Source organism: Ammodytes marinus, assembly GCF_949987685.1.
Source record: "Ammodytes marinus genome assembly, chromosome: 23".
Classification (NCBI taxonomy): domain Eukaryota; kingdom Metazoa; phylum Chordata; class Actinopteri; order Uranoscopiformes; family Ammodytidae; genus Ammodytes; species Ammodytes marinus.
The window spans coordinates 13,734,045-13,754,643 of NC_137227.1; the positions used below are offsets into that span (position 1 = coordinate 13,734,045).

The window sequence follows — 20,599 nt, forward strand, 5'->3', positions numbered from 1 at the left end:
ATAAATTGTTCCGTAAATCAACGTAGGAGAAGGAGAAGAGGTGGTTATGGCAACAATGATTGAAGAAAATGGTCCTTCGACTCATGTACGTATTCTTTATTATTGTTTTATTTCATGTATTTTGACATGATTGCTCACGCTGTTAAATAACATTTTTCTCGAAACATATTCCCTTGTTTCAGTTGTTGATTGAAGTAAGCCAGTGGCTAACGATTTAGCATCAGATCTGTCACCTTCTAAATCTTTGTAAAGTGTGTTTGTATGAGATCATATCGTATAGATTTAAATATCGATTAACCTTCAAATCAATCTCTTAAAATATGTCATGTTTGACCAGAAGTAAGCAACTCTTCAAACATCAAATGTTTAGCATTTGTACCAGATGCAAGTGTTAAAATCAAACACAGTTTTTTTTTAACAATTGTAGAATAGAAATATGTGATAAAGAATTGATTATAAAAAAATTGAAATAAGAATTTAGGATGCATGCATCATACCGCAATATATAAAAACAACAATGGAGAATTGTGCCAAGTGTTAGATGCAAAAATAGGTATGGTATTTATTCATTATATTTTGTATGGATAAGAATATTATATGGATGCTGACTGTATTTGAGTGTGTTGCTCAGTTTGGTGATTATTATGAAGAATTCTAAATAAATACACAAATCAATGTCAATAAATAAAAGAACAAATGCATAAACAATGCAGAAATACATTTAAAATTAGAAGTAATATTTTTGATAAAATGTTTAAATACAGTATTAGAGCATTGATGGGTTTAATTCTTTGTCTTTTTTTTAATCGCACAAAAATATTGTAGTAGTAGCCTAATTATAGATAAATTATGGGTTTACAATCAGTTAATTAGTGAACTGACTGACTGTTTCCCCAATGGACTTAAGTGCCACTTTAATCTGTCACCTTTGTGTCCACCACTCGCAGCAGTCTGAAGTGTCCTCGTCGTCCCAGGCCAGGCAGAAGCTCGAGGGCCTCCTGAACAAGAACATGAAGATCCGCATGACGGACGGCCGGACTCTGGTGGGGCTTTTCCTCTGCACCGACCGAGACTGCAACGTCATCCTCGGCTCGGCTCAGGAGTTCCTCAAATCCACAGGTAGGTGACGTGACGACTAATGACAAAAGCTTCAAAAGAACCTGCTGCTGTCACAACTGTAAGGAAGCAAATTATTACAAGGTCCTTTTTCCAGGAGCCATATTGCTAAGAAATGTCACATACGGCTAAAAAAACAGGAATTACATTAGACTTAACCTAAACAACCTGTTTAACATATGTCAATGTGCTTTATATTGGTTTGTTGCACTTTTAAAAATGCATTTTTTTAAATGTATTCCTTATTGTTATTTAGACACGTTCTCCCAGGGTGAACCCAGAGTGCTTGGCCTGGCCATGATCCCCGGTCACCACGTGGTGTCCATCGAGGTGGAGGCAGACAGTCTGGAAGACACACCGGGGTTTGGAGCCAACCATTGATGACGGCCTGTATGGACGATACTCGGCCCAGCGGCATGTACGGCTACATCTGAGCTCAAAGGAGAGCGGACATCTTTGCTGGAGGATTTTTTATTTTTTTTTAAACCTCTACAGATGCAGAAACAGAACTCCTTTGTCCATGTTTTCTGGATTTAGCAATTCCACCGGAGATGTTTGTATCTGCTTCCAGCTGCTGAGTGTGTGAACAGCAGCTACCTGGACTTGTGTATGGGTATGGTGTTTTAGTTATGTGTAGTGACTTTGTAAAGGCTTCTAGCTGCAGGAGGAGCGGTTGTGTAAATGTCAATTAAATACCATGCATAAAGCACTCAGGACAAAATTCCATTGTTGATTCTTTTGAACACTTTTTAATATGCTTGAGCATGTCGGCTGATTGAGTTTGGCAACAGTAAAATCTGAAGCCACTAACAGCAGAAAAACCCGAAAAAGAACATTTACCCAGAAACAAAAGCCTTGTTGGTTTAACATAAATACAAAGAGCCCGTCACATTTGGTTCACACAGTCGAGCAACAGAAAGGATTCAAAGCCGTTACAGTCGCTGTATTCGTGAGCTGTTATTGTCAAAATAATTTAAGTTGTGCTGAAGTTAAATCTATAAAAGAATGTCCTCTTTGTTTAATGGTTAGACCGTGTCTTGTGTTTTCTGCAACTCAAACCGTTTCCGACCAAATATACTGCATTAATTACATACAATATGTCACAGGGGTTTTCTGTTACTGTTCCATGGAAGCTCCCCTTTTTTTATGAATGAGAATCTCAGGCAAACAATGAAGACATACTCGAATTGTAAAGAGTAATTGAAAGGCTTTTAAAAGAGCCTACAGTAACATTTCAGGAGTGAGTGGTTTTTTTTCAAACAAAAAGGTTATAAAAGTGCAAGTTTTCAATGACGGCCTTTCAATGGAGTGGAAATGGAAAATTGATACAGTTAGCAATGTTTTTGTCCAGAATATTGATCTTTCTTTTTTTTTTCCAGTTGATCATGTTCATTTGTGAGTTTGAACCAAGTTGTCATTATAAGTTACATCCAAAAACATTTTAAGCTGGATATATAAGCCTGATGAAGATACAACATTGCCACCCAAATACAGAATTCACACACTATTTCCAATTTTAGAAACCTGTAGTAGAAAAAAAAAAAGATAATTTAAAAAGGAAAAAAAATCCAAAATAATAAAAATCACAGAGCGACATTGATTCAAGATTAATAGGATTTAAAACTTAACACAAGTTTCCTTTACTAGTGCTGAAGTCTCACCTACTTACCGCTAATGTAGAAGCTCAACAAAACGTCAGTGTATAAAAAAAAAAATCTCTGTTCTCTCGTACGGAGAAGATTTGACACGGTCAAGAAGTATAGACTGAGATCACTAAACGCGTCATTTCTATTTTAAGAATACTGCAAGAAGAAACTGACACGCTGACAGTCTTCGATTGTGATGTCCAACTGGCGCTACTTCAGAAAAAAAAGAAAAAAAAAAGTCCATTGAAAAAAGTTTGAAAGAATGGCACAAAGTTAGAAATAAATGGAGTATATAAGAGCAGAGATCCCCAAATGTCCCTCATGGACCGTTTTCAGCCACCACCTTTCCGTTAGAGATCTGAGGAGTTGACACCAGACTTTGTTTTTCTTCAAATTAATTCAAGAGTAGCCACAAAAAGGTCCTTCGTTTTTTTGTAGTACGGAGTCCAGATTTTTCTCAGTGTACGGCTCAAGCCTAAAAAAAGAAAAAATCTATGTTTCAAGTAGCCGTGTCCAAGCAAAAGCAGAAGTTCCGAGGAAGACTCCCCCCCCGTAATGCTGGTGAAGACCCACCTCCCTCTAGTTATGTTGGAACTTGAAGTGGAAGCTGCCACCGCTCTGGAAGGGGTCGAAGTGGTGCGCCCAGCCCTGTGAGCCGCCTCCGCCTTGGTTGTTCTCCGGGTCCAGGGGATCCTCGCCCGCGTCAAACTTCTGCCTCAGTTCTGGAAGAAATGTGAAAACAGATTTAAAGCGGCGGTAGCTTAATATGATGCGTGTATTGGATGATCAATCTTCTCACCTAACTCTCAGGAACAAACCAGATGAGAAAAAAATATTTTCTATTCTATTTATATACTTTTGATATTACTGTATAGTTGGTCAGTTACAGGCTGTGATAAATAGTATAACATTTAGATCATTCTGAACAATGAAAAATAATCCCATTTGTTGACAGTCTAAATGAGTGTCCGCTAAACTCCTTAAATCACAACTTCATAGATATCCTGGCTCCTGACCTGGATCGGTGAGGACTTCTTTAGCCTGTGCAATGTCGATGAACTTCTTCTCCGCTTCCTTCTTCTCAGTCTCGGACTGGAAATTGTCGGGATGCCACTGCTGCGCCAGCTTCCTGTATGCCTTGATTACCTCCTGCTTGTTTGCACTCCTGAGATAAAAAATTTAAATAAAAAAGTTTTAAAGTAAATCATCTGCTCAACAAATAAACCTAAAATGAATGGATAAAGTGTTGGAAGTCAGTCCAGAGGAAGTAAACACTGTTTGTATAAAAAGAAGGTTGGACGGAGTTACCTGCTCACGCCGAGGATCTTGTAGTAGTCCCTCTTTCGAGAGATTTTCAGCATCTTCTGCGCTCGCTCTAGCCCTTCTTTGATATCCTGACTGTCGCCGTTAAACTCCCTCGCCTCTTGGTAGTCCTCCACGGCTAAAATTAAGAAAAAAAAAGACACCGAAAATAATGTTAATAAAAGAAATGCATCTGGGTAAAATACTACATTTCGTTTTAAAATAACATTTAGTTTTTCAGTCCACATTGTCTTCTTTTTATACAACAATAAAATCCAAAATAATATACATTTACACTGAAACTTCTAAGATCTAGTTGGACTCAAGTTTAACCATTTTATTTTGAAGGGTAAATAAACCTAAAAAAGAACTCTTAATCTATCAATTTCATCTTCGGAATTTGTGTTTTGACTACTAGTCCGCTGTGAGTCATGTCACCTTTCTCGTAGTCCTGGTTGAGGATGTAAGCCTCGGCTCGGTCTCGGAGGATGTTGGTGTTGCGCGGGTCTCTCTGGTGAGCCTCCGAACAGACGTCAATCGCCTCCTCAGCAAACTTTAGCTACGATCGCACAGACAGGAGGGAGAATGGGTTTGGCAATGAATTTGGTTGATGTCAGTTGATAAACTTTTTTTTCGTTTATATAATGAAGTTGGAAAAAAAATTCTACAGAGCTGTTACAATGCAGGGGAAACATCTGGGCCCCTAATGGACCATCACTCGGCTAGAAATCTGACTCCAGAACTGTTAATGTAAGTCTGTCTTTCTCTCTCTCACCTTGACATAGCTGAAGCAGATCCGCTCTTTGGCCAGGTTGGTGTAGTACAGTACATTCGGCTCGGTCCTCATCACTGATTCATACTTATCAATGGCATCCTCATATCTAAATGCATTTAAAGAGAAACATTCAGATTGGGCAATTCCTTTAGATGGTGTGGTTGCAAGGTACTTTATCTCGTCTTTCTGTTAACATAATATTAAAAGCAACAGGGTAACACTGCTTATATCTTAGGAATTCCCAAGTAGCTGACATTTTCTTTATCATATTTGAAAGCACACATCTTGTAAACACATGTTGAATGTCCTAAGAGAATGATCCTTCATGAGAGAAAGGTTTAGTGACTATTACAGGACGTACTGACCTCTCCATGTGTATGAGCTCCTCTGCAGAGTCCAGCTGCTTGCTGAGCTTCTTCACCTGCTTGTAGTGGCTGAAACACCCTTTGTCGTCCTGATCAAGCTTCAGGCACTCTCGGACGTGACTGTGTGGAAACAAGAGACAGACGGGTGAGGCCAAGAATGCAGAGGGACAAGTGCAACTTTAGTAGCTCAGCTGCATTTGCATTAAAAAGGTGCAGTGTTTAAAGGGGTATTGGCGTTTTTCAGAAAAAGACTTGATGGTAATGGAATATAATATTCAAAAGTATTTTGTAATAAGTCTCTACTTGATTGAAAATAAGTTCATCACCTCAGAATGAGCAATATATATCTATATAAGAGTAGGGCTTGCCACCATGTTGCACCTCCATGTTTCTGCAGTAGAACAGAATGGACAGCATTTTTTATTTTGTGTCTTGTCCTCGAAGGCCAGCTTCTGTAAATTCTCCGAACGGGAGGGGTAGAGACGGAGCGCTGCAATCTTAACCTTGCTATCTATAACTTTCACCGATAGATGACGCCAAAGACACACCCTCATTACATACACACTGCACCTTTAAATCAAACGTAGCTTGTTTACTCCAAAGCTTACTTGAGTGAGTCGTGGTGCTCTCCCAGGCTGTAGTGCAGCATGCTGAGCTTGAGGAAGGCGGCGCGGTTGTCGTTGCGTAGCCGCGTGGTGGGCGTCAGGTCCTGGATGGCTTTCTGAGGGTCTCCCATTCGGATGTAAGACTCTGCACGAAGCTCCCGCGACTCAGGATCCCAGGGAGAGATCTGGAGAAAAATGGCAAGTTTTCTTAACTGTGATACTGCAGATAAAGTTGTTATAATAATAAGAGTGATTTTATAATCCAATAATAAAGCTAAGAGTGTAAGATGAACCGAAAAGGGCTTTAAAAAGGTTGAGTAAGCGATTCTCACCCAAAACATTTGTCAAAATCAATGAACATCTATGAACCGTCTGCTACTTGTCTGTACTGCGTGCGCACAGCAAAAAGAGTCAGGTGTTCATACACAGCCTAGACTCAGTAAACTGGTAAGTAAACAAAAGAAGTCGGAGCGAGACTGTCAACATCTACAGGCAGCGTTCGTGACGTTAGTAACAACAATGCTACTGGAAAGGTAGTTAGCGACAAGGACAAGGCACTTCTTGGGCGGGCGGAGCCTCTGAAGGAGCAGGACGGGAGGGGTGTATTTGTGTTGGTGGTCAGTTCAAATATCAACACGCTTTCACTGGAATGGCTTACTCAACCTTTAACTGCAAATCTCAGCTTCTGAAACTACACCCTCCACCCTCCTCCCATCCCGGGGCTAACACTCACCTCGATGACTCTCTCCAGCACGCTGATGGTGGTGCTGTAGTCTCCCTGGTGGTATGCAGCCCGCGCCTCCTCCTGCAGATCCTCCAGCTCGTACGATCTCATCTGCTGTTCCTTGGCTTCTGCGTCTTCTGGGGAACGCTGCAGCTAAAATCATAGAAAATTAAAAAAAGAATAATTAAAAGGCATATCCCTCTTTTAATTGTCAAACTTCTATTTCAAGTCAAACTTTGGAAAAAAAGCTTTTCGGGCTCCAACTCACCACGGCTTCAAAGTCTTCCCTGGCCTCCGGTATGTTGCCCTGTTTTAGCAGGATGTTACCTCTCTGCAGCCGGGCCTAGGCACACAGGGACAACAAAAGAGATAACAGAATAAGCAAAAACTACTTCCTTATTATAAGTACTGGTTTGTCTGGTTTGGAAACAAATCTTACAGCCATGAAGTCCGGCTTGAGCTGGATGGCCCTGGTCAGGTCTGGCAGGGCGGATTTGGATTTTCCCATGGCCAGGAACACAGCAGCTCGCTTGTAGTAGGTCAGGTAATTCTTAGAGTCTCCCTCTGCAAAATGTCGAGAGCATGAGATTTTTTTATTTTGTCCCAAGAACAAGAATTTTGAGGAGGACAGAAAATGTCAGCCAGCGGTAAGAATATGAATGTGTGTATGTGTGTGTGTGTGTGTAACCTTACCCACAGCAGAGTGGTAGTGGGACAAGGCTTCAGCCAGCTGACCAGCAGCCAAAAGTTTGCGGCCCATCTCCAGGTGGTGCTCAATCTCGACGTGCGTTGCCCCCAACACGCCTGTAACACAAGAAAGACGGTGACTAGAAATAAATGGCTGCCAGTGGGAGGAGTGAGAAAAATATCCCAGCAGAGCAGACCATAATGTAGCTTAAATGGGTCTGTCTGCATATCTAAACACAACTTTTGGCATTACATTTCTTTTTTTAAATCAAAAGACCAAATCTGATCAGTAACCAAAAAAAACACATTTAATTGCACACAAGTAGCTTTACCCATTCCTGATTTATATTCTCATAAACAACTTATTTGTGACTTGTTTTCTTAAGAAGAAATTTAAATACTTCAGGGAATATCTGAAGCGCAGATATAGAAGAATGCAGATATTATATTAGATTTCAGCCTATTCTAGACAGGCGTTTAAAGCCAAGTCTATTTTGATTCATGTATCCAGCCTACCGCACCACAATCAGCACACTCATCAGTCAGGAACAGAGGAAAATAAACACCTCAAACTAACTCCTAATATTATGAAAGGAAATTTTTGCAGTGCACATTAACATTTTTTGATTTGTATTATGGTTTCCAGGCTGAGCAGCAAGACGTTACACACCGTGACATGGCTGTGTGATATTTTAGCTGTAGTGTCGAGTTTCAGTTTTGATCTAACACATAACATTGCCTGCATACTGCACACCATGGCAGAGGAATTTATCTAAGGCTGAAATGATTGTAACACATTTTGAAAATCAATTCTTCTTATTTGTTGGTGTGAAATAAACAACAACAAAAAAGGCCAGACATGCTGTTTTTCCACTTTTGAAATGTTAAGTGTTGCTGCTTTTTTAATATATTTTTTATTTTATTGTAATTTAATTATCTTTGGTATTTTGGACAGTTGATTGGACATAACACAAAATGTGTAGATTTGATTTAGAAATGTAGGGCATTTCCTTATTTTCTGAATTGAATTGATTGACGTAGAAGAAAATACTATAGTTTGCTTTATGCAAATACATTTTGCGTTTCGTTTGACATTCCTCTCAGTTTCAGTTTCTATTACACAACATACTGCACACCTGGACAGAGTCATTTAAGAATATTAATCCCACACTTTTCAAATCTAAATAGGCCTATCTCAGGAATTAAACAGGTAAACAATTGTTGTTGTTTATATTTACAGAGGAAACAATGGAGGTGTGACAAAGGGAAAGGGCCTGGAAGAACACACACTGTTCCTAGCTGTCAGTACAACTCATACACACCTTGTAAACATGTCAATTTAAGCTGTCACAGCCTCTTTGAAGTTTATAACGGAGTAAAAAAATATGAGCAGTGAGTCTTGTGTCAGCAAGTCTCGCAGGGGCGGGACATAATGTCACCTGGGTAACATTACATTAGGCTACATTTCAGTGGAAGGAAACTTTTAACACCTAGAAACAAACAATGAAACAGAAGCCGGAAATGTCTTTGGCTATTTAAAAAAGGCTATTTTTTTATAATAATAAATATGTCTTTTCACGTGAATCCAGTCTTACCATCCAGCTGGATGTCCAGAAGGACACACAGCAGGGAAAAGGAGCACAGCACCCCGCTCAGTCCCGTCCGCCGACACGGATCCATTACTCAATCAATCACCGGAACCAGCAAAAATACACCAATTTTGTGTCATTGAAACGGCGATATTCTTTGTCAAACCTCCATTTATCTCCCTTCGGCGGCTAAGACGGTGTATTTACGGTCCCGGGGTGACAGCAGTCCGTGTAAAAAAGCAGGCAGCTCAAAGGTTCCCCCTCCAATTTCCTCTCTCTTAAAACAATGTAACAAAATGTTCACACCGCAACAATTTACTTTATGTACTTACAACACCTACAATGTAACTTGACTATGGGAATGACCCGGTATACAGTTTAAACACGGAACTCTCTGACCCCCACTCCTCCTCCTCCTCCTTTTCTATCCTACATTACAGTGGTTGGTCCACGCACTACAACATCCGCGTGCGCCTCTAAACGTGGGCTGCTCTCATTGGCGAGACTATTTTAACCGTCGAAAGGGCTACTCCTATGTCCCTGCATGGGCCAGCTGCATACGCTGTGTGAAAGCGTCTCCACAGGGCATGTCATCACTAATAGTGGATAAGTATTACGGCGTGATTAGTAATGTAAATACAGTAGCCTATAGAACAGGCTGCACGTGGGAAACCGAAAGTTAACTTTATCGATGTGTGTATGTCTTATATAGAAGCTCAACTCTGAAAAAGAAAAACTAAAACGTCAAGGTATCGTGAGTTTTCATTGAATTGTTTAATTATCTAGAAATTGTGTTTATTACACAACATGAATTTAGTAGGTATTATTATTATAGTATCCTATATCTAGTATGTTAACCCGTCTTTATGCCGCCATCTTCCCCAAATTCCCTGAAAAAAATTCCCTGAAAAATAAGACCAAACATGAACTCACTGGACAACATCTCATTACTTTCTTATGTGAATGTGAAATGTTCTCCTATGAACTCCCAGAAACTCTTTAGATATGAAGCAGAACAAAGTGTGATTTATATTCCATAAACATTTAACATGATGTCATCTCTAAAATTTGCCTGATTCCTACATATTTGTAATTCATAATGATTTAATTTGAATAGCGCAATATTTTACTCAAATAATAAAACATTATATGATATACCATTTCACATAATTAACTTAGCTTTTGTAGGTAAAAAAAATACTTAAGAAGTGTGTAATCACATTTTATTGACTACAGAAATACAAATTCAAATCAAAATGTTTCATATAACAAAAGTAAAAAAAAAACGAAATCAAAATGAAAATGAAAATAACTCGTCTTCCACCCTCTTTCACATGTACTATCTATAAAACTGTACAAAACAACACACAGTAATATCTGGATTATTACAGTTTTGACCTTCCCTTTACAGATGTCTTTGAGCATGTATGAAGATCATGATTTGATTCCTTTGGAAAATAAGTGACTGTTTGTAAATGTATTTGTGCAAACATCATCAGGGAAACATAAATAGAATTGTGGCAAGCGTAAAGTTTGTTTGTGCGTGACACATGGAACTATCGTAGCTTTTTTACAACTTTTACAATCATGGCATCATTTATACAGAATACACACTTGATATTGGGATTATATACAGTTTTGCCGCTCTATGTGACTTTTATATGTGAATATTAGATGTATGGCTTTTCCACATAACGTCATTATGGACAAACATTCCCACATGAAGAGTAAAAAGTTTAAGGCATTTGTAAGAGATTTGACTTTTTTTCTGTTTTCACAACCTGTTCAAACGTACGCATTGCGGCCGTAAGTACTCGCAGCGACGCTTCTGTTGGTCGGTGCAGGTCCTGAGTATACAGTTCCCCTGGCTTGGTAGGGCAAAGGGCTGCAAAACAAGATGGTAAAAGAGAATCATCAGTCACTGACGCTTGATCCCTAAATCACTTTATGCCTTCATGCCAACGTTGAAAGCCTTTCATAAGCCCTTATCACAGAAGACATTTTGACTTGTCATAGCAGGAAAAGCAGAGGCGTAACCCCTTTCATCTTTCATTATGACACTTATTGGAGATACTTTGCACCATTAAACTAGAGCCCAAATATAGCTATCCGTATGTCATTAACAGGGGCACTTATAAGTTAGAAGTTCAGGTGATAAGACATCCCATAGGTGAATGTATAAAGTTTGCCACAATGAGGCGCCAGAGTGCCATTTATTTCCTTCTCAATTTGAATGTTTCACTGTTCAACATAGGCAAAATACAAATGTTGATAATAGGAAGGATCCATTTAATTTCCGTTGTATAAGCTGTAATGGTATATGTATGAATTGAATGCATTTAGGGATTCATTTCATGTTGATGTTAAAAGTTGAGTATCTATTTATAATATAAACTATTGTAGCTTGAAACGTTACATTTTTAAATCATTATTTGATTTATATATTGATATACTGTATATTCATTCTTTCATCGTCGGCATTCTTTAGCCTCCTCAGATGAGATATTTTCTTTCATTTCTCTACTTTACATTTAAAAGTGATTTTCATGTTGACATCTATTGTACGGAAGAACAAGAGAGTAATGCAAATGGTTTTAAAGTAATGCAAAATGTGTGTGCAAGCAATTTATACATACATATATATTTTTGGAAGACAGGGACTAATCAAAACTCACTATTTTTCCTGTGTGCCCATTTTACAGGAGCACGTGAGAACAGCTCCTCCGGCGATGGCGAGCACGGCGGAGCACCAGCCGATGTAAAGTCCTTCTCCTAACTCGTACCTGCAAAACACACGGTGTAGTTTCAGTCAACCCATGCTCTCATATGCCTCCTGTTAGAGGCCTTATAGTTACTACACACACCCAGTCATTTACCTTATCCCTGCGTAGAGTTGGTTAAAGAATTCTTGAGTGATGTTAAAGGCGTACCAGGACACTGCGATCATCGTGCACAAACCTTTTGATAGAAAATACACATTGAGAAAGCTGTCAGACAGTTACACGCAAGTCCAAAGTTTTGCAGGAAACCAGGGCAACATTTATGGAGTATTGATTGGGATAGGCAATAAAGCATGATTATCATTTATTAGCATTTCGGAGAAGTTCTTTCTTTATCTGATGTGGTATTGTATTAGGTGCTCAGAAAGTGGTCAGAAAGAACATAACTTTTCTTGACTTTTGACTCTAAATGCTTTACCCTCTTCTACGATACACTTTTTTTCAACTTTTCAAATGTCTTACCTTGAAGTATGAAAAGGACTCCGGCAGTGCCAGCAATCCTCCCTTTCAGAACATAGTTTTCCCCTCCGGCCTTCGAACACTGCACTCCTATCAGGGCGCCCACCAGACCAAAGGTGCCCAACACTATTGCTGAGATCATCAAGGCCCGAGACGCTTGGATGTAACCTGAATGCAGTTTGGAAATACACACAAACATAAGCACTGAATTCAAGGGCCATGAGATTAAGGCCAGTTTTTGCCAGTTTGAAAATAATTGTTTTTGGCCTGTAACCTTGTCTTGTTATGAACATTTAAAAGTTCAACAGAGCAAAAGTTCAGTGTGGTGCAAAGACATATTCAATTTAAAATGGTTCTTTAACAAGCACATCTTATGGAAATTCTTAATGTACTTTGCTTTAAAGTGGCTACGAGGAATTTTCCATTTGTGTTCATTCTAGCGGCCACTTCGGACAAAAGCAGTATAGTGTGTTACGACACCAGCTGTTGTTCCTGGGTGAGCGTACCCAGACAAGGGCATGAAGAAAAACTATATAACAATAGCATTCTTTGCACCGATGGTCTCGTTTGCTATTTCATGTAATTTATTCTCATTTGAGGAAAAATTAGACTGTTTAAGAAAAAAGTTCCTCGTAGCTACTTTAAGTTCAAATGATCTATTATACAACATACCATTCAAAGCGAGCAGCGATGGGAACTCTCTGCAGTTATGTACCCCGGTCGAATCTGTCGCACAGGACATCCAGAGGTTTTCGTAGATGGTTGAGGTGGTGATGACGTTCCCATCCACCGTGGAGGTCCTCCAGTATCGGTTCGGCAGGGCGACCCCCACCAAGACCCAGCCAACGAACCCCAGAATCAAACCCACTACTTCCACAATCGGATCCATGACCCCTCCTCGGCAAAGTACAAACAAAGTATATCCAGAATCTTGTATTTTGTTGAATCAATTAATAAAAAATTGCTGTTGAGTAATCTGAACTTTGATTTGGTTGTGATGGCAATAAAACAAGGCAGTGAGTTTTTAAAGAGTGTGGCACGTTGTCTCCTCTGCCACCGTGAGATGTGTCCAGCTCAACAGATATGTATAATGTGTTATATGACTGGCTCTTTCTCCTCCTCCCTCCCACTCACACTCTATCTCCTTCTTCTTTTTTTTTTTTTTTTTTTTTTTCATTTTACACCCCTGAAACTGAACAGGTGTTTATCAGCTCATTCCCAGGGTCCAATGGTCATATGTTGCTACTAATGACACTGCACTGTGTATGTTTAAACCCACATTTCATTGTTAAGTTCCACACAGCACTTTTTGAAATGTTATTGCTTCGGATTGTAAACGTCAAGGCTGTAAGATGCAAGGTCACAATCGCTGAGCATCACAGCATTTTTCGAATGTTTTGGAAAAGGTACCGGTGCGTGATTGTCCTAGTAGTTTAAAGTCAATGTCAACAGGCCCGGTTCTAGAAAGTTAGATTAGGGTGGGCCTGCAGAAATTTTAGGTGGGCACACTGGGTAGAGAGACCGAAGATGCGAGCGCGCGTAGAGCTCTGCGTCTGCTTTTTTGGCACATTTACTATGAGTGTTGCTGTGTGGGAGATTTGATTCTTGCATGTTTTTTTCCCAAATGTTTATGAATAACATATAATATACATTATATACAACATAATATATATTTTTTTTTAATCGCAGTATTAGCTGTAGGCAGCCTGAGCTGATTGAAGAGAAAGCTTTGGGACTGGGCAACCTGGATGGTGGTAGTCCAGAGCTATATACTATACACCCTATATAGATACTGTATATAGTCTTTCCACTATTGCCTCCGATGTCCAGCTGGGTGAAAGTAGTAGCCAGCCGAGGTCACGACCCTGCTAGGGTGGTCCGGGGGTATGCCCCCCCGGGAGATTTTTTTTTACCTTTTTAAAGTGAAATGCATGAATCTTGTGCACTTTGAGAGGAAAATTAAGAGGCTAAATCTGAGGAATTTTGTGTGAACAAATAATTTGGAGACACTGGGTCGGATGAATTAGAAGCTATTGAAGAAAGACACATGGATTTTCCATAGAAATATAAATTTTAAATAAAATATTAGGCAGGGTCCTCTGGGCTGGGCTTGGTGCTCTTTTTCTTTTACGGGACATATTTTTCTGTAATATAATGAATTCATTTAAATGCAGTGAGAGGAACGAAGCAGAAGAACTCTGTTGTCCAGTTATCTTTTTTTCCACAGACGAGGCTGAAATAGGCTATAGACTATACACAGTGCATGGGCAACAGAGGGCAGCCCCATTTTAAAATATGTTTAAATAAACTCAATACACACTGTGCATGCCATGGACTTGAATTTGACGTGATCAGTTAACCTCAGATTACCTCCCAGATGAACTGATTCAATTATTAAGCTATTAACTATCTACCAAAACATTGTAGGGGAGAGTGGCCTAAGTTGTGCATTTTGGAAGTTGTGCCACCCCTCGTTTCTAGAAAACCGTGGAAGAAATTGGAAATGTGACCACATATTTAAGAAGAGCCATCCATTTGACTCATCCTGTAAAGAAGGGAGACACAAGGAATAAGATATAAGCACATTTAAGCTAAAAAAACTGTGTTTTTCAAAGTAAAATTTCCATGATCAAGGTTTTTTGATTATTGTGTCTGAACAATTATAGACAAGTTTGAAAACATTTGACACATGTTTTAGTGCTTTGGTATGCTACATTTTGAGTCTATACAGGTAGCACGATGTCAGCCCTAAATTGCTGCATCATGCTTATTATCCAAATTTCTGGGATTGGGGTGATTTGTGCCAAAGGGCCTGGGTGAGTTATAAGTAAGTAAGTAAGTAAGTAAAATGTATTTATAAAAGCACATTTATGACAGTTTGCACTGTCCAAAGTGCTGTACATAGTGCATTCAGTAGGTAAACAATGAAGGTAAAATAACAATAACCAAAATAAAAGACGTAAAGCCCATACATCCACATAAACACAGATAGTAGTGCAGAGGTAAGTAAGTAGTGCAGAGGTTAATGGGGAGGAAACACCAGGGTGTACATATGGGTTTTGAGCCTTGATTTAAAGGCAGAAATGTAGGGGGAATCACATTTGTCAGGTGGCAGTTGGTTCCACAAGCACGGAGCAACTAGTGCAAAGTACATTTCTGAGAGTTGTGCCAGTGGCATGGCTGTATACGCTGGTCACCAAAAGAAAGTGATTGTCTACAGTAGCTCAGAAGAGAGTGACATCTCAATTCCACTTAACGACACCACTGATGAGAGTTCAGATGGCCAGAAAGATGATGATGGTGACTTTGTCATTGTGACACAATGACGCACAAATCACCCCACTACGTGGGGTGATTTGTGCGACAAGACAACTTTTTTTCCGAAAGCTATATTTCTTAAACAGTTTATTCCAGAGATGCACAACATCCTGAAATATATGTACATATTTGAGTTGGAGACATAACTGTCAAGGCCTCACTTTAAAATCACTTTGAGTAAAAAGTTGCACAAATCACCCCACCTTCCCCTACATTATTTTTAATTTTTTTGATTGGGTGGGCCCAGCCCACATTTGGGTGGGCACGGCCCACCCTGGCCCCTGGCTGCCGCCGGCCCTGAATGTCAAAGGTCTGAGGTTAGCCAATCCACCCTGTAGTTTCAGTGTTTGTGTGTCTCCATTAATTATCCTCCTGATAGCTGCTGGGTCAGCGTTGCCAAATCCAGGGCAGCCTGACTTCACAACACTGATAATATTAACACTAATCTTAACCTGCATTTGGGACAAAGTCCTTGAGGAGAGATATTTAAAGCAGAAAAATGCCGTTAGGACGACAGATCAAGAAATAAACCAACAATACAATTGATCCAAGCTGTTCAAGTGAGAGTGGAAGTGGGAGTTAGAACATTGTTCATTGACTGTAAATCATCTGCAGTGAGAAATGGTTGTAAAATTTTATCAAAACCGATTTTTATCACCATGAAAGAGGTGGTAGTTATTGGTCAAGACATTTGATAGATTTCTTAAAAGTAACTCAAACGCAGGATGGTGAACTGCAAACAATTCTGCTCACCAGATTTGAGACTTTAAATTGAATTATAATACGTTTTGTGATCTCTGGCCTTTTACATCTAGTGCCAAGAACCTTCGTACAGTTCCCCTGCTTTCTCCTTTGCCTACATTCTTCTGCGGATTCTTTTACTTAACTACATTAACCCAAAAACTGGCATTCACTGAAGCTCATGGGCAGCAAGATGCCTCCCTAATCCACTGAGGACTTGCACAAAGTTCTTCAGAAGATTGCGGTGCTTCAAATTAAGATACACTGATTAGATATGGATCGGGAGTGGGACTGATACCACCTTACCATCGACTTAAAACACTGAACAAGAAAATGAAAACACACGGCTAACTAGCACCAGCAAGAATACAAAAAAAGTAATGTCTGAAGTAATTTCCTCTAATCTATTTCACTTCCTGCGTCAGCCGAGTGTTCCCTCTCTGCTTAAGGACAAGAGACAAAAGGAATCAAAACAACGATAAGAAATAACAGAACACACTGCAAACCTTGAAGAGACTTTAAAACATGAGCGTCATAAGAACCAAGGGACGGAGGGAGAGAGAGAGAAAGAGAGAGAAATTCAATTTTATTCTATTATTATTATTGTTCCTATTGCACCGTGGGTCAGAGACAAACGCCATTTCGATCCTTATGTATGCCTGCATATTTTCAGAATTGACAATAAAGTTTGACTTGACTTGACTTCTTCAACCCAGCCCCAGAAGTCTGATATCAGAAAGAAGGTCTTGTTCTTGCCTCAGTCACCGAAAAAGAAGACTTTGATTTAATTTTAATTAATTTGGTCTTGACTTGTTCTCTGACTTTATACACTCTGGTCTTGGTCATGACTGGTGGTCAGTTTAATTGGTCTTGACTACAACACTATCTGATACCCAACCTACTATCTATCTATCTATCTATCTATCTATCTATCTATCTATCTATCTATCTATCTATCTATCTATCTATCTATCTATCTATCTATCTATCTATCTATCTATCTATCTATCTATCTATCTAAACCACACCCCAAGCCAGAAATCTTGGTGTTGTCGTAGACTCCGACTTGAATTTCAAGAAACACATTAAATCAATTAATAAATCGGCCTACTACCACCTACAAAACATATCAAGAATTAAAGGGCTTATGTCTCAGCAAGATTTAGAAAAACTTATCCATGCATTTATCTTTAGTAGACTTGACTACTGTAACAGTGTCCTTCCTGGCCTTCCAAAAAAATCAGCTTCAGCTAATTCAGAACGCTGCTGCTCGAGTCCTCACTAGGACCAAAAAAAGTGGATCACATTACCCCAGTTCTGAGGTCTTTACACTGGCTTCCAGTCACTCAAAGAATTGATTTCAAAATACTGATGTTGGTTTATAAAGCACTAAATGGTTTAGGGCCAAAATACATTACTGATATGCTGATACATTATGAACCGTCCAGAGCCCTTAGGTCGTCTGGGACAGGTCTACTTACAGTCCCTAGAGTTAGGACTAAACAAGGAGAAGCAGCTTTTAGTTATTATGCACCAAAAATCTGGAACAAACTCCCAGAAAACTTGAGGTCTGCTGCAACTCTCAGTTCTTTTAAATCGAGTCTGAAGACTTTTTTGTTTCCATTTTAACCTGCAATTTTTATTTTATTTGCTTCTTTTATTCGCTTTTAAATGTTTTATAATGTGTTTTATGACAAAGTCCTGGGCAAAGACAGACACCGATTGGTCCAAGAGGAAGTGAGAGCTGGCGTGGAGGAACTGCGTGCTAGCCAGATGGTGGGGATGAAACAGCAAGGCGCATGGACGAGATGGGAACAGGCAGTGGACCGCAAGATCTCCTGGTCTGAGCTTTGGCAAGCTGAGCCTTACCGGATCAAGTTCCTGATTGCGTCCGTCTATGACGTCTTACCCAGCCCATCCAACCTCTTCTGCTGGGGCAAGGTTGACGCACCATCATGTCCTTTGTGCCTCAGGAGAGGAACCCTAGAGCATATCCTCAGCTGTTGCCCAAAAGTTCTGGGAGAAGGACGCTACACTTGGCGCCATGACCAGGTGCTGAAGGCGATAGCAGAAACCATCTTCACCAGCATCACTCAGAACAAGCCTCTCCGACCAGCAAGACAGGCGATTGCTTTCATTCGAGCAGGGGAGAAGCCTAAGCCCCAACCAAGGGGGGCAGCAGGACTCCTTGGAACCCCACCGGACTGGCAGATGAAGGCTGACCTGGGAAAGCAGCTCAGATTCCCAGAGCACATCGTGGAAACCACTCTGAGACCAGACCTAGTTCTGTTCTCAGATTCAACAAAACAGGTGGTACTTCTGGAGCTGACAGTTCCCTGGGAAGAGCGCATGGAAGAGGCCAATGAGAGGAAGCGTGCCAAGTACGCCAACTTAGTGGAGGAGTGCCGCAGTCGGGGGTGGCGTGCCCGGTGTGTGCCAATAGAGGTGGGCTGTAGAAGCTTTGCAGCGCGATCTCTCTGCAAAGCATACAGCATGTTTGGAATCGCAGGTGCACGCCAGAGGAAGGCCATCAAGACCACCACAGAGGCAGCTGAGAAGGCCTCTCATGGCTGATGGATCAAAAGGGGTGATCCATGGGTACATGCTACTTAGACACAAGTTGGGACTTGATCAATCCCGGCTGGGTCGCCTGGGTGAGGGTGTATGATGTTGCGAGACCCGAAACACCCAATGACCCCAGGTTCCATCACTGATGATGTGTCTAAGTGCATCAATAGATGTATATTAAACTATGTATTCTAATCTTGCCCATGTAAAGCACTTTGAGTGGCCTTGTGTCTGAATTGTGCTATATAAATAAACTTGCCTTGCCTATCTATCTATCTATCTATCTATCTATCTATCTATCTATCTATCTATCTATCTATCTATCTATCTGACTATCTGACTTTATGGCCGAGCTGTTTGCAAAGCCTGATTTTACAGCTTTTGGTCACAGCATTTGTTGCTGACGAGTTTGTGTTGTTAGAGGAAACCGTGTCAGTGACTTCCCCTGTGAAAAAGATAAAGGATTATGTGATTTTTGTTTGAAAAATGTTCTGGAAAGCCGCCCATAACTTTTTAACATGCTTTCCAGGAAAAATGTATTAAAGAGAGGGGGGATGAGCATGTGATGAGGACACACAGCACAGAAGACTACACAGAATGGATAATTATGCTTAAACACCACTAAAACATATTTTCTACACAGGCTATAGTTTCTTTGAACAATGTGAGTTTTTCCCCCAAATTAGACCCATCTTGGTTATCTCCTGGTAGATATTTTTGTTTGTCTTTTTCTGTCTAGAATCATAGTTGATAAGAAAAAAAAGTGTATGCACGTGACAAAAAAAAAGTGTTGTCACGTGCGTCTTTGCACCAATCACAGTGCAGGAATATTTAAATCAGGCAATTCTGACAGTTGTTTGGTTGTTGCTAGGCAAGGGCAAATCAAAGCTGATGAAACCACACCCACATAATGAAGCAGAAGCAGATTGATATTGAGTTTTGAACTCTTCATGAATAAATATTATCAAAGTTTTAACTCTAAACTTTAACTTTTATTGATGTTTGTTTGGTTATGAATTCTGACCAAACAAACAATATGTAGAAAAAATTTCAGATTTGAAACAATGTTTTAGGGGCTTTAACAGAAATGCAGGGAAATTGCTTTTACCCACCAGAATATCAAAAACAAGTACAGACAGAGACTAAAGAACACTGCTCACGTGATCATATTTTTTTCTTCTTCCTAGCACTCGTTTTTGGTCTGGTGTGTGTTACTAATCAATAAACCATCTTTTGTGTTCCCGTGGTCAAATATTAACGATAGTCACATGCAGGTTAAAAAAGGGCAAAGAGTGCACAGTCTCTGTGAGGTTATACTACAGCATGCTTGAATGTTTCTATTTAGCTTATTAGTGTGTTACATATAAACATTTTGCTTATTAGCACTAAACGCTTAGTACAACCAAAAATGCTTTGAAAAAAATCTTAATGTACTTTCTCCCCCTGTGTTGGCAATAATAAAAGGTGACAGGTTATAAACTGCTGTTGGATTATACAGTAACTTCCAATTACTGTGCTGTGTCTGTATACATGGGTGTGTATCTCAACCAACAGACCATGTTCCCAGACAAATTCCCCTTCTTCAAGAGGATTACACATTAATATACCTTACTTGTGTGCTTAAACTAAGTGGATACTCAATGAACATTGGCCCTAATTACAGAAAGTCAATGGAGCTGATCCGAATTACACCCACTTCAATGAATCATGATGTTTAAGGTGCAGTATGTAACTTTGGGTATGTCAGAAAAGTGAACATTTGACAATGTACAAGATACATTCTCATAACTGAATAAACAAACTTTTTCTCACAAAAAAATGAAATCCCTGGAAAACTGTCCAAGCTACCTGAAAAGTTATTGTTTCACAGTTATGGTTTACAGCAGTAGGGCCCACAGTTTTGTTTATGAACATATTGTAGTCT

The 20,599-nt window shown here is 39.8% G+C and overlaps 3 protein-coding genes across 4 annotated transcripts; 1 reads left to right on the forward strand and 2 right to left on the reverse strand.

Moving 5' to 3' along the window:
- naa38 (N-alpha-acetyltransferase 38, NatC auxiliary subunit) lies at positions 1-1,510 on the forward strand. Its single transcript, XM_080052280.1, has 3 exons — positions 1-85; positions 948-1,119; positions 1,373-1,510. Exons 1-3 carry the CDS (start codon positions 47-49, stop codon positions 1,495-1,497), a joined length of 336 nt encoding a protein of 111 aa, XP_079908406.1. The 5' UTR covers positions 1-46; the 3' UTR covers positions 1,498-1,510.
- A 1,617-nt stretch (positions 1,511-3,127) lies between these two features.
- On the reverse strand, positions 3,128-9,192 carry dnajc3b (DnaJ (Hsp40) homolog, subfamily C, member 3b). 2 transcript variants are annotated; one of them, XM_080052279.1, is made up of 13 exons: positions 8,816-9,192; positions 7,227-7,337; positions 6,973-7,097; positions 6,802-6,876; positions 6,543-6,686; positions 5,813-5,994; positions 5,205-5,324; positions 4,840-4,945; positions 4,503-4,623; positions 4,071-4,203; positions 3,779-3,927; positions 3,336-3,484; positions 3,128-3,237 (listed from the first exon to the last, which is right to left on the reverse strand). In XM_080052279.1, exons 1-12 carry the CDS (start codon positions 8,898-8,900, stop codon positions 3,342-3,344), a joined length of 1,494 nt encoding a protein of 497 aa, XP_079908405.1. In that variant the 5' UTR covers positions 8,901-9,192; the 3' UTR covers positions 3,128-3,237; positions 3,336-3,341. The 2 variants fall into 2 exon arrangements, with proteins under 2 accessions (XP_079908405.1, XP_079908404.1); XM_080052278.1 differs by lacking the exon at positions 3,128-3,237 and having other exon boundaries at positions 3,329-3,484.
- A 1,402-nt stretch (positions 9,193-10,594) lies between these two features.
- On the reverse strand, positions 10,595-12,937 carry LOC307269269 (claudin-15-like; the record flags this gene model as incomplete). The annotated part of the gene is made up of 5 exons (XM_080052185.1): positions 10,595-10,694; positions 11,485-11,592; positions 11,686-11,767; positions 12,052-12,216; positions 12,721-12,937. 5 exons carry the CDS (start codon positions 12,935-12,937, stop codon positions 10,595-10,597), a joined length of 672 nt encoding a protein of 223 aa, XP_079908311.1.
- Between the last annotated feature and the right edge of the window lie 7,662 nt (positions 12,938-20,599).